We start from the raw sequence: 13,814 nt of genomic DNA on the forward strand, positions 1-13,814 counted from the left end.
GACCATTCAAACTGATTTGACCAAATCTCATTGTGTTGGCAAAGAAAGTGGAAAAGTAAAAGCTAAGATTTTTAAAGGTTAAGATGAAAACCAACCTTCGAAAAATATGGTCCGATTTTGAATTAAAGAGGAACCATATTTTATCAATTGGCCGATTGTTAATTCAGATCTGGCTTTTTAAGTGGTGATTGATCGATCTAATACAATTGACATTCATTTGAACACAGTTTCCGTTCATTTTATGCTATCAATTTCATTACTCAAGTCCAACAAGTACAAGTGGACAAGATATAATGTCTTGTGATATAGATTTGAACCCATTTTTTGTACCATTTGCACAATTTCAACAGTTTTTGAGATTAATCAAAGAAATGAAATGTATTAAGATCAAAATTCAAAATGTGGATTTAAATTATCATTTGATGATGAGATTACAAAGTGTATTGAATAAAAACTAATGAAGGTTGAAACATTCAAGTGTTACATTTTATGTCTTCCATCTGTGCTAATGACGCGAAGTTGTTGTGTATTTACTTGTCGCTAATTTGGCCGAATTTTTGCTTCGTCCATTTATTCTGTTCAATTGTTCTTGTAATTTTCTCGATTTACTTTTCTCTTTTTCCAATTCTTCCACTAAACTTTGAATTCGATCGTAAGCTTCTTGTTTACATTCTTCCAATTCTTTATAGCATTTCTCCAAAGCGATTCGTAACTCATCAGCTTGAACTTTCCTATTTAAACTAACGGGATCCAATGGAATTGTTTCACGAACCAAGGATTTCTCTTCAATCAGCTTAGCCATTTCCCGTTCATAATTTTCATGAGTTTGCTGGATTAAGGTTTGCAATTGTTGAATGGCAATCTCTTTCTGGTCAATCCTTTTTTGTAAACATTGAATTATCGTTTCTAAAACCTTTGGAATAGCTTTGTTTGTTGTCTTATGTTGTTGATCAACTTGTTTGGCATAATTGACGTCTACATCGAGTTGAACTTCGATGTCATCTTCTTTAGCATTTGTCTGTTCAACTTCGTTTTCTTTTTTGGCCTTTTCATTCTTCTTTACCAAAAACTCGTCCTTTTGCATCAACAGTTGGTTGTATTTTTCCTTCCATGATTGAATGTGTTCATGAAGAGCATCATTTTCTTTCCTTGCCAGGTCAATTTGTTCAACGTAATGAATCTCTGATTCAGCAATGCTTTCTCCAAGTCTTTCAATTTGCTCTTTAATTTCCATTACAGCAATCAGCAACTTTGAACATTTCGTACACTTTTTATCATCTCGTTCAGTTTGTACAGAGACATTTTGATATGTTTTTTTAGTCTCCAAACTATCAAATGTTTGAGACTCTTTGTCCAATTGTAATGGCCTTTGTTCAGGTGAATCAATTTCTTGGCTCATGCCTGATTCATCATCCGATTGCATATTAGAGTCACCATTGACTTTGTCTTCTTTAAGGTTTTCATCTGAAGAAGCATCATCAATGCCAGTCACAACTACCTTTTCAGTGGTTGGTTTTGGTTCATCCATTGGTTTTTGATTAACATCAAGACTAGTTTCAAATATTTCATCCAAATCATGACTTGAATCCTCTTGATTTAACTTCCCATCACCACTGACAATTAGAGTTGGTGTTGATGTAGTTGACGTGGTTGTGATTGTTGTTGAATCTTCATCACTTTCACTTTGTTGATTAATGTGACTGTTTTTATTTTCACAGTTGTTCGGCTTGCAATTATTTGAATGTCTACATTGATTGTCTAAAATTTCATTGGCATATTCACCGATTAATTTAAGATGCTCATGTCGAAGGCATTTCAATTCCATTCTCAACTGTTCATTGTGTCCACGAAGTAAATCAAGTTCAGCTTTTAATGCAATCACATTGGTTAAATCAGCAGATAATGATCGACCTTCCAACAAGTTGACTAACCGTTCCAAACTTGGACAGTCAATTACAACATCTGACTGTGAATCTGATTCCCGAAGGCCTAACAAAATCTCCTTCATTCCCATTTGTAATTCACGATTCTCATCTTGCAATGTTTCCAAATGAGTAATCATTTTAGATCGCTCTTCGTCCGATTTTTTGTCATTAACATTGACTTGCGTTCCTGGCTTAGGAGACATTGACCTCATGGATCTCAATTTTTCTTGTAAGGCAATCTTTTCATCTTCGAGTTTGATTATCGTCTGTTGAAGACGCAAAATTTTCAGACGATCATCCGTTACTTCAGGAAGAATCTTGTGTGTATCAATTGCCTCCAAACCAGTCAATGATCCACCCATTTCTTTGAGAAAATCCAATTGATCTTCATACGAATTTAATTTTATACTCAATTGATTAAGATCTTGTATTGCCTCTTCCAAATGTCGTTCCTTGGTTAACAATTGTTTCTTTAATGATTTAACTTCATTTAGTGCTTCAGACAGTCCATATTCACCTCGTTCATACGCAGTCTTCATCATTGTTACTTTAAGAAGCTCATCATCTTTAGTCTTTAGTTCCTCCTCCAATTTATCAATCTTATCTCGCATTTGATTCAGCTGTAAGTAAATACAAAAATTGTTATTAAATTTCAAATAAATGTTTCTAAATGTTAAGATAATTCGTGATATTTAATTTACTTACTTGATCTTTTAACAGTTCACTTGCATAGACATCGGTGTTCACTTCTCCTTTTTTTGTCAATTTTTTAATCAATTCATTCTGTCCTTGAATTGTGGTAACTGCCTCAGCTAATTGTTCCTTAAGATAATCAATTGTTGAGCTTTTTTCAGTCAGTTCTTGTTGTAATAAAGATGATTTGTCTGATATAACACCTAATGTTGGTTTCGATCCAAATGAGTTTGCTTTACGACCCTCCAAAGTCTCGATGATTTCCTCTTTCTCCCTAACCATTTCAACCAAGGCATCTATTTTTTGATTCAATTGTCCGACTAAAGTGTCATTTTTATCATGAATTGAATCCAATTCTTTTCTCAGTGAATTGTTTTCCTTCAGCAAATATTCTTTCTCCTTAATCAACATTTCATTCATCTCTTGTGATTCACTGCAAGAAATTCTGATCGCTTCCATTTCATCAGCTGCTGATCTAACCTCATTGGTAGCAAGGGACAATTGATCCTTCAGTGTTTTCACCTGATTAGCAAGTTCAACATTAGCTCTTTCCATCAGATCCAATTCATCGAGTAAACTCTGAATTTGCTTATTTTTCTCTCGTAACTTTTCCAACGGTTCAGCTGATTCAGCAATCGAGTTCTGTAACCCATGTTGACGACTTTCCATTTCTTCCTTTAGAGATTCAATCTCATCTTGAAGGCTTTCAATCTCCTTTTCATTGACCGAAAGTTTAGTTTCGAGATCACCTGTTCATAAAAGATAACCAATAAATGTTTGAAAAAAAGACTAAACCAAATTAAAATTTACTTACCAACACGTCTTTTTGATCTCATCAGCTCATTGTTTTTAGCCTCTAGAGTATCTTTTAAATCGCGAATTTGATTTTGATAATCTTCTATCTGATTCATTGGATCAACACCATGTTGATTAACCAATGTTGATTTGTATAAATCAACTTGCTTCCGAAGACTTTCCAATTCATCTTTGTCACTTTTTTTAATGAACTCTTCGAGCTCTTCAACTGCTACATCGGCTTGTAATGCTTTCACTTGCATAACGCATTTGGCAGCTTTAAAGGCACTTCGCAATAAATCAATATTTGATTCATCCTCGGGATTGATCTGGTAAACAGAAGAAAATATTTATTTATAAAGATTCCATTTTAATTGATATTTTTAAATATTAATAAATTGTGACTGATGTTTATTAATAATAAATTATTATTTGTGTGAAAAAAATGTTATTATTTGAAAACTTACCTCAATCAATTGATCATATAAAAGCTCAGCCTTTTCATCGTTCAGATCATCAAGATTAACATTGACTATTAAATCCCAGTCAGTCATTTTGCACAATTAAGAAATGAATTGCAAACAATATATTAAAATGAATAAAATTAAATTAGATTTACATTGGATGGGCACATGATGTTGATCAAAGTTAATGTTTACAAATTTTATATTTGTAATTTTCTCATGGTTACATAGAAACCGTTGTTAGGATTGACTATTAGGGCGATCATGCGGTAGTTGACTCGAAGTCTGGAATATTAGATGAGGATAACGCTAGTTATTATGATCACTCTTTACCAAAGACTCTGGCTACTATGGGAAGGGCGCAGAGGCGAGTTTTAGCACATTTTAGGCCACTTATAGATTTTAACTTCATTTGTCGAAAGCTATGATTTTTTCCTAGCATATTCAATCCTCGAGGTTGGGCCAAGTTTCATCAAGATCTGAAGTGTGGATCAAACCGTAAAACAGATACAAGGATCAAGTTAAAAATGGATTATATTGATTAACAATTATGATCGGGTTCCTTGCGATAATATAATTTCTTTACCGTTAATCGTTGAAGATCAGGTTTGGTTTTCTTAGCAAACCTTCAAGTAATGATTTTGCTTGAGAAGTAAAAGATGAGTTGGTGGAATGATTTAATAAAAAAATATCAGATTATAGCGAGTTGTTACAATTAATGATTTCAAGATTCACAGCTGTCTAATTGACTAGAGCTTTATTATCAATAAATAAGTTTCTTAAATACTTTGATATTTCCTGTTTTTTGATTGTTGATTGCAACAATGAGTCGTTTTGGTATCCCAATTTGATAAAGATTGGGAAACAAATGTGTTAGTATATATTACATTAAATTATTGAGATAATGTTAGAGTGGCTAGAAAAGTCGGTGAAATATGTGTCGTTGAGCATATTCAATAAAACTGGCTTTTCTTCATTTTGTCCAAAAGTATCATTCCATAACAAAATGGTACAAATCAAGCTATATTATACAAAAACAAATATGAGCTGAGATCATCAGGCAACATGAATATCACCTGATTGACGTCTTGCATTAGCGCGAGTAAGAATTGTTTCAGCTTCAGCAATATCACTAGGCATTTCAAGACCACGAGTTTCAGGTAATAATACAATTAAAGCTCCATTAATGATGGAGAGGCTGCCAAAAATTGATAATGATACACCAATGGATGTAAAAGCGGTCTAAATAAATAAAAGCAAAAATAATTAACAATGATTTCGTTATTGTAAACATTTGTACTCACTAATTCTTTAACAAATGGAGCAATAATACAACCAAATCGTGCGGCTATTGAACATGAAGCAAGTCCACTTTGGCGTAAAACGGTGGGATATATTTCAGATGCATAGACGTAGCAGAGAGTGAAGGAGGATGTAACACAAAATTTGCCTATCATTGCCAAAAAGACTCGAATATTGGTATCAGCTGGTGAGAGAAAGAATACCGTTGAAAGGCAGGATAGACCTGCACCATTCATGAAGTAGATTAAAAGTGTTTTCCTTCCGATATGTTTTAAGGCAAATGAGGTGATAATATAACTGGGAAATTCAACTAATCCGGCAAGGAAAAAGCTGATGAAAAGATTGCCATTGAGATCACCAATATTAAGGGATAAACCATAGTATACAAAAGCATTTACAAAATATGAAAAGTATAAAACAAGGCTAAATTTTTTCAATGCTTTAGACCGCCAAAGATCCAAGAAGCCAGCCTTTTTTTCTTCCGATGCTGTTTGTGCTTGCTAATCAAGAAAAAATAATAAATAGATATTAGGATTAAGTTTTGAAGGGTATGAAGAGTTGATAACTTACCAGATCGATATGCTTTTTCAATAATGCAAATTTTTCCTTTACATTTGTAATACTAGTCTTGTTCATTTTGCTTGCTTTAATCATTTCAACTTCAGCTTCATCAATCTGGTCATGAGTTAGCTGCCATCTGATTGATTCAGGTATTTTAAACAACCAGATAACCCAAAACACCTCGAGAAATGCATGGAAATACGAGAAAGTCTGAAAATCTCGTAAAAAATAATAAACACCTGGTAATAAGATGTAACCTAAAGCGAAACCGTTATCAACAGCAACCGATATGAAACCACGTTCATTGGTTCCTACGCACTCTAGAACTAATAGAGTAAGAAAAGATAAGATTTTTGATTAATACATGTGATTTTCATGTAATCTCGTCATGAGTGAAGTACGATTAACATACGAAGAAGGTAGCCGGTAAGAGCACGCCCATTGCTGCCAATTCCTTGGATAAATTTAAAGAAGATGAACACGTAAATAGAGGGTGATAAGGCTAAACCGAGAGCTGAAACAATTTCAAGAGGCATAGCAATACGAAGAACAGTCAGGCGACCATAATCATCAGATAATCGAGCAAATATGACGGCACCAAGGATCACGCCAGCCATGAAGCATGATTGAGCAAATGATGCTAACCAAGAACGGCCACAGACAAGATCCCACTGAAGAAAGAAAATAAAAGTAATCAAAAGATTAGATCCCAAGATAGAGTAATCACTTTATTACAAAGTTGATTGAGCACTAAATGAAAAATTGTGAAAGTAAACAAAAACAAACCTTATCGATTACCGTAGAGATCCAGAATGATTTGTCATAGGTCCAGACTTCACAATTGGCTGAGCATATATTGGAGGAGTTCTGGAGGAAATAAAATCACAAAAATTGATCAAGATAAAGAAGGGTCAAGTAAATATTAGCATTGTCTTACCTTATACATTAGCGGTTTACTACACCAATAGTCAATTGGAGGTGCAAAGAAAGGCATCGTTAATTTGTCAAAAACCGAGAAAATTAAACAGGAGAAGTAGAAAAGGAAAATATTCGTGTGCCATGGACCCCAACCCCCGATGATATCCGAGACAGTTTCGATTTTCGATTTGGTCTGTGACATGTCTACTTTTTGATGACCAATTGTCTCAAGATTCTAGAGTCAATCAATTTATCAACATAATACAAGTGGTAATACTGTTGGATCTTAAGGAGATAGTCCTTTAGATATTTAAACTTAAAATGAACGTCATTGAATAGATAATGGAGATGTTCGATTGCTGGTTGGTGTTTATTCAGATGAACACAAATTAACATGTATTAATTAATATGAATAAACTGGTTAAATTAAAACTACCATGTCGTGTGATAGGGTAGGAGTACATCAATAGTAATCTTTCAACCTTTGTTGTCATTATAAGCTACCCTTTAAGATATTTAAGAAGAGCTTGGATCAAAGAGGTAGGTTTATTGCTGATTAATCTGATCAAGAATAACTCAAATCCTATTCATTTGATTAATTTGGAAAGGAAGAATAACTGAAATCACAAAATAATCAAGAGAAAGGGGAAAAAATAAGAAGAGATCACAAGAAAAATAGAGACTAGGAAATGAACAGTAAGAGTAACTGCAAATCCTTTACTCGATTGCTCAGACTCTATGGATTGCTTTCTTTTAAATGTATTCATTTGTTTTGTTTATTGGATCTCTAAGGAGGTGAAGTTAGCTGATTATTGAGATTGCTTATGCCGATAATTTTTAAATCAATAGATCAATAGAATGAATAATTCACTCAAATCAGTTAATTATTACACTTGAAGCTTTGACGTTAGGTTAGCTCGTAATCTATTTGGGTATCTAATGCATCCAAGAGACACCAGATTTTGAAAATGAGGCTCTGAGTTAAACCATTGAACGGTACTCATGTTTCCTGTCACAATAAGCTAATAATTTTATTACACGCGTCCAAACTTTGATTGTTAATTTGATAATCAGCCAATCAATGTGTCAGTTATTCTTATGTGTAATTTTGGGTTCGATTGTAACAATTGTTCAAGTAGATATTGAACCCGGATTTGCGCCATTTGAAGATAATCTCCAATATTTTCATTCACTGGTTAAATCTGGTTAAAATGAACAGAAAAGGACATTACATGGACTGACTTTATTGGTTAATTACTATTTGGTTAATGACTGATTAGTATATTGAAAGACACATTTTTGGGTTACTGTTGAGGATAGCTGTAAACACCATAATCGTTTGTTAGCTTGATTCATTGTTAATTGTCAATCCACTTTCATGTGATGTTATGGTTTTCTGGTAATCGATTAATTGATCGTCATTGACATTTATCTCAACGGTTATCCTTGATTTGGAGATTACTTTGAATCACCCGATTGTCAATTGATCTGTTTAAATAACACCCAAAAATTGCAACAAATTGGTTTAATTGCTTGAAAAGGTTAATAATGTACGACAGGAGTTGTTAAAATAAACAATATAGCAATAGATTCAAGGTTTTACTGTCATTCACACCGGTACTTAACATTGGTACAACGAGTCAACAGCTAAGAGCAATATTAAGCAAACATAGCAATTCTGGTTAAGTACCATTCATTATTGAATACGCAAGTTTGTATGCTTTTCAAATACATAGGCAAGTATCACAATTGATTTTAGCAACAATGTTTCCTGGCAAAAACGCAGGTCATCATCGGTATCCGACCAGGGACTGCACAGGGACAATATTGACCTTGGATTCCCGTTACAAATTGAACCTTATGTCACCTAAATAGACGCAAATAAGATGAGAAAATAACCCAAAATGAAGCCAAAAATGTATGAAAGCTTTAGGTCATTCACTTTAATAGGTTTGATGTAAAAAGGTTTCCGTAAGAAATATTTGCTCGGCAAAGGAAGACGATGTGTTGATGGTGAAATTGACTACTAATGGCCTGATCTGCGTGAAGTTGTTGAACATATTTTAGTTGATTTAGATGATAAAAGATGCTAAAAATATTGACTAGCGATTTGATATGAAGGAAGAGAGATAAAGAGAAGGAAAAAGTGAATTGAAAGTGAAAGTGACAATAGAGGAAAACAGAAGCTCACATTATTCCTCTCCTTCATCTTGACTTTAGATGATAGATTATATTATGAGAATTAGATAAACAGGTAACATTTTGGGTCCATTCTTGATCAGAAAATGATGATCAATATGTTAAGAGATACTTTACCTTGCCTAAAAATCGTGGGAATATCTTTTTTTCCAGGTCAAAAATCGTCATCTCAAAGGTACATAAAATCATAACCTCTGTTAATATCTTGATATTACCTAAATCCCTATTCAAATCACTATTTTTGTACATTGAAATTGCTTGAACTTTTTCTAATGTTGCTTCAATTTTCTGGTTTTTTGGAACCATTACAAATGTAAAATTGGTCAATTCACCTCTGGCCTGAATTAACTTTCACTGAACAGTTATGATCAATCAATCAAAGACGATTAAATGAACCAGATTTGTTATAATATTTTAATCAGTTAAATTGGCAGAGTCACAGCTTAAATTGATACGAGTATTGAAACAGTTGTTGTAAAGTAACTTGAAACACCTCCAACAAATGTTAAGATGATTAAAATGACACTAATATTTAACTAAATCATATTATGTGAAACTGATATTTAATAATCAAATTGAATTGAATCCTCCCTTATAACGGAACCAATTAAATGAATTTTAATACAATTAGCAAACAAGGAAAGGAAATGTAAATACAAATTGAAAAAAAAGCAACAGCTAACATCAGCATACAGTTGAACCTACAAATTGCGATATGAATTGATCATCTTAATTTTATTATAATCCAATGATTAAACAAAGGTAACACAAAATTAAATAGATCAAGGATGAATTATTAATTAAGATGGCAATTTAACCTAAAATGTTGAGCTGAAAGCTTAAAAAATGACCTGAAAAAGATTCCCACGTTTGAAAGATTCATTCTGATACAATAATAATAGTAACAAGAGACTTCAGAGATAAAGAAGAAGAAGAAGAAGAAAGATGAGGAAGATGATGATGATGATACCCAATGAAAGATGTAAATAAGGTAAGAGGAAGAAGAACGTAAATCTTCATTTACTTGCTCTACTTTTCCAAATGAAGAATCTTTTTCATCATCTTCTTCTTCTTCCTCCATCTTCATCCCATTCTCATCCCTAGTATTTTTAGCATCTAAAGTAGTTCAACTTTTCTCCGACTTGTTACCTGAGTTTTTCTGGTTATTTGGTCATAACAGATCGGGCTAAAAGTGAATGACCTTTACTGGCCATAGACTTTTCTTTTCATTGTTTGACCTTCTTTCTTTCTTACTTTCTTTTTTCTTCCTTGCCTTCTTTACCTTTATTATCAACATAATTGGTAATGTTGCTTCAAGATTTTGGCTTTACAATACTAAGGTAATCTCATAATCAAGGAAAGGTCATCCATTCAATTGGATTTACTTGAGTCTACTTTAGACCAATAATTAGACTTAATTTGACGCTCTTTTTTATACCATTGGACTCAATCGGCTGACCTAGATAACATCCAAACCCAATAAGATCACTTTTCAGGTTTTACATTATTTTATCAGCTATTTGTTGATACATTTTACTTTGATATTTAGTCGTTTTCAGCTTCATTTTGTGTTGATTTGTCATTGAAAATCAATCAATTTTGCACTTGGTTCAAGAAAACATGAAATGCCATTTATTTTGGTGTTTTTTGTTCCCTCAACCCAAATCAAAACTCAGTGAGTGATAATCGTCATCACCATCAACTTGATCATCATTCAAATCATCTTCATCAGATGACATCTTTGCACTTTAAATTTACTCACTTGAAAAGATATTTTCGTATTTTTCACGTTCGGTGAAAAAAAGTTCAATACGGTTGGTTGATTTGTTCAATGAAATTATCACAGATTAAGCTGTTAAGATGAAAGTTGATGGTTTAATGGACAGTTTGGCAGCAGACTCAAGTACCAATGTCTAGTCGTTAAACTGGCTACAGATTTTCAGGTCAACATTCCAGGTCAACCCAAAACCTAGGAAAATAACATTACAATTGGTTTTTGAAAAAAACCTAAGCCTTGATTTTTCCCTTCACCAAATCTTTCCTTGTCTGCAATTGGTTTTCATATGTCATTTGATTCATATTTGCTATTAAAAGTGAATCAAATTGAGTATTTAATCTTAAAATTAATAGTTGCTTGTAAATACAAATGGTTCATTAAATGGACATCTTTTTGAAATGTTAGCAAATCAGTACACATTTTAACCCAATCAATATTATAGTCTTTAATGGTCATTTGAAAATAACCATAAAGGAATGAATTACGCTAATTCGAGGTTAATTTAATGAATAAACAATTCGCCGATTGCCTTGAAAGTAATACTCTGTGCTTAAACGCCTTTACCTAACAACCATTTTTCAAATCATTGGTTAAGGCTTACGATAAAACCTTTATTGGTGGTTAATCATCACAGAGAAATTGGTTTGAATATAACATTTCTCATTAAATTATATTGACTTCCAAGTGAGTAAAGGTGTGAACAATCAGATTAAAAGGGGTTAAATTTCAACTATAAGATTTAGGATTTGATGGAAAGGTAAAAATTTAAAGAGATAAAGAAAAACAAAAAAGGTTATTCTTAATTAACTAACCACCCGTCAATTTTTATTCAAATTATTGCGAATACAAAAGTCCTTCTCAAGTTAAACAGTTGATTAAGGTGCCAAACGATCGTCTCATTACCGGCTTAATCGATTAAATTGAGGTAAAAATATAATTAGCTAAGGTAAATGAGAAACAAATATTCATATAAAAGATAGGATTATATCAGAAACACTGACCAGTTGATTATTCATTTCAACTTAATAAACGTTTTTCTTGTTTTTCGTTTTCTTTTTATCCAATTGACCGTTGATTTTGGCTTCAATTTTCTGTGTTTACTGATTATCAACATTAAAATGGTGGTAACAATTCAAATGGTATCTTATTTTTCATTAATTTTGTTTTTCTTTTGAACTCAACAGTCACTTCTTTTGGTTCAATGAATCAGTTAAGCTTAAGGAGACATTTTGGTTTAGCTTTTGCCTTTTGTTTTGTTTCCCTCGTTTTGATGACGCTCAGTTCAAACCTTTTTATTTTTTATCCAATTTTTCTGACTTAAGAAGTGATTGTTTTGATTTATTAATTTTATGGTCATCTAATTTTTTGGTTTGTGTAATTGTTTTGTTCAAACAGTTTACCGTTTTGGTTGTGACATTAGTTTACTTGGCCTGTCCATCAGAGTCTTTTGTGTCCATTAAATCACTTCCACCGTCAACAACAACAACAACCTCGCCACCAACCAATAAGTTACTGTTAAATAAGGATTATAATTTTAGTCCAGATTATTCCCAATTGAAAGGCAGCCAACCTGATAAGTTGAATTTAACTGATGACAAGCGGAATCCGTTTAACCTTCGCAAGCCTCTTACTGGACCTAAATCAGGAAAATACCGAGAAGTGGAAGAAGTAACTCCTTCCAATGAAATTGACGAGGAAGCAAGAGAACCAGAGATATTTAGACAACCAAAAGAAGTAAGAGACCCAAAGATACCGGAAATTGAACCAGAGAGTGGACCAATAGATCCAAACACACCTGGCTATGCTGGTCCTCCACCCTCGGGCCCTCCTCCAGCTCAGCCCTCTTTGCCAGTCCCTCCAAGTAGCGAGTATCCAGGAATTGCCTCTAGCCCGGATTCACCACCCCAAACATTTCCAACCAACTTGTTTCCGGCTCAACGTCCAAATACCGTTCCTTCACTTCCACCTCCTGAATCTGATAATCAGCAACCATCACCCTATTATCCTCCAACTGTTCAAACTCCACCTCAACTTTATCCCAACAATTTTTATGCTTCAGCTTCACCTCCAACAGCTGAGATTCCTATTCCTCCACCTCCACCCCCACCACAACCACACTTTTCTCCAACAGTTTATCAGTCTTACTCGCCACCAGCTTGGTTAACAAACTTTTACACTCATTCAGTTGACTATTATTCCAACTATCCGTACAGTGGAGGTCTCGTCTCATCCTATTCACCATTGGAAGCTACACTTAAGCACACGATCGATCCATCATACTTAATTCAACAAACAATTTCCCCAATCGAGAGATCTCAATTTACTTCAGTAGCTCCGTACATAGCATCACCAAGCGTCACTACAATTCACTCTCATGCCAATCCTTTGTACTATTCAAACACGGATGAAACGCGTCAAGTCCAGGGTAACCAAGAACAACAATTTTATGCCAATCAACCGACACAAATATATGTAACCACAAACAACAACGAATCAACAACCAAGGAAACAAATGAGCAGCAAATTCCTGTTACTAAATCAGATGATGAAAAATCAAAAGAATCATTTGAGACAACCAGAAATGCTAAAGATATTTAACTCGAGAAATCAACTTCATCATAACCTGAGTCATATGCTTGTCACTCCTTTTAAACTAATCAACTAATAATTATACCAACATATTATCTTAGGTTATAATCGGAGTAAAAAGAGCTGAATAAAAAATCTAACAAAATTGCAATCTGGTTTGATGAATTATGAAATCTTGAAGACGTGCCGAATAGATCACGATCAAGATAACTTCCACATAAGCAACACGTTCGTACCAAATGTCAGTGATTTATTATGATTCAACTTTCCAATTACCGTTTAAATAGATTTTAATCGCGGGATCAATAATATCATAAATTTGTTTACGATTTTTAAAAATGTTTACAATTGTGGTTGAAATTGAAGGAAAATTCACCGACATTATTATTGATTGATTGGAAAAATTTCTATTCTTTCATGTAAAGTTGTTAACTAATAATCTAATAAAAAAACTTGAGTCTGAATTTTCTCGAGAGTAATTTAAAAAAATCTAAAGTTCGATATTATTGTAAAGCTTGGTTTGATAAACAGTACAACTTGATGACGCCTTAACTCGATTAAAATTCAAATCAATTACGTTGATGAATAGAT

At 33.3% G+C, this 13,814-nt stretch overlaps 3 protein-coding genes across 3 annotated transcripts; 1 reads left to right on the forward strand and 2 right to left on the reverse strand.

Annotated features, from left to right (window-relative positions):
• Nucleotides 1-387: 387 nt before the first annotated feature.
• On the reverse strand, nt 388-4,620 carry LOC107368444 (uncharacterized). The gene is made up of 4 exons (XM_015936263.3): nt 3,881-4,620; nt 3,433-3,742; nt 2,631-3,367; nt 388-2,545 (listed from the first exon to the last, which is right to left on the reverse strand). Exons 1-4 carry the CDS (start codon nt 3,965-3,967, stop codon nt 506-508), a joined length of 3,174 nt encoding a protein of 1,057 aa, XP_015791749.2. The 5' UTR covers nt 3,968-4,620; the 3' UTR covers nt 388-505.
• On the reverse strand, nt 4,538-7,980 carry LOC107368583 (organic cation transporter protein). Its single transcript, XM_015936433.3, has 6 exons — nt 6,678-7,980; nt 6,527-6,607; nt 6,153-6,411; nt 5,750-6,066; nt 5,182-5,679; nt 4,538-5,119 (listed from the first exon to the last, which is right to left on the reverse strand). Exons 1-6 carry the CDS (start codon nt 6,858-6,860, stop codon nt 4,934-4,936), a joined length of 1,524 nt encoding a protein of 507 aa, XP_015791919.1. The 5' UTR covers nt 6,861-7,980; the 3' UTR covers nt 4,538-4,933.
• A 3,656-nt stretch (nt 7,981-11,636) lies between these two features.
• On the forward strand, nt 11,637-13,687 carry LOC107368584 (uncharacterized). The gene is made up of 2 exons (XM_015936435.3): nt 11,637-11,773; nt 12,030-13,687. The coding sequence occupies exons 1-2, from the start codon at nt 11,753-11,755 to the stop codon at nt 13,230-13,232; spliced, it is 1,224 nt and encodes a 407-aa protein (XP_015791921.2). The 5' UTR covers nt 11,637-11,752; the 3' UTR covers nt 13,233-13,687.
• The last annotated feature ends 127 nt before the right edge of the window (nt 13,688-13,814 follow it).

Source organism: Tetranychus urticae, chromosome 1, assembly GCF_039701765.1.
Source record: "Tetranychus urticae isolate SD_2017Ah chromosome 1, NJAU_TeUrti_SD_1.0, whole genome shotgun sequence".
Classification (NCBI taxonomy): Eukaryota; Metazoa; Arthropoda; class Arachnida; order Trombidiformes; family Tetranychidae; genus Tetranychus; species Tetranychus urticae.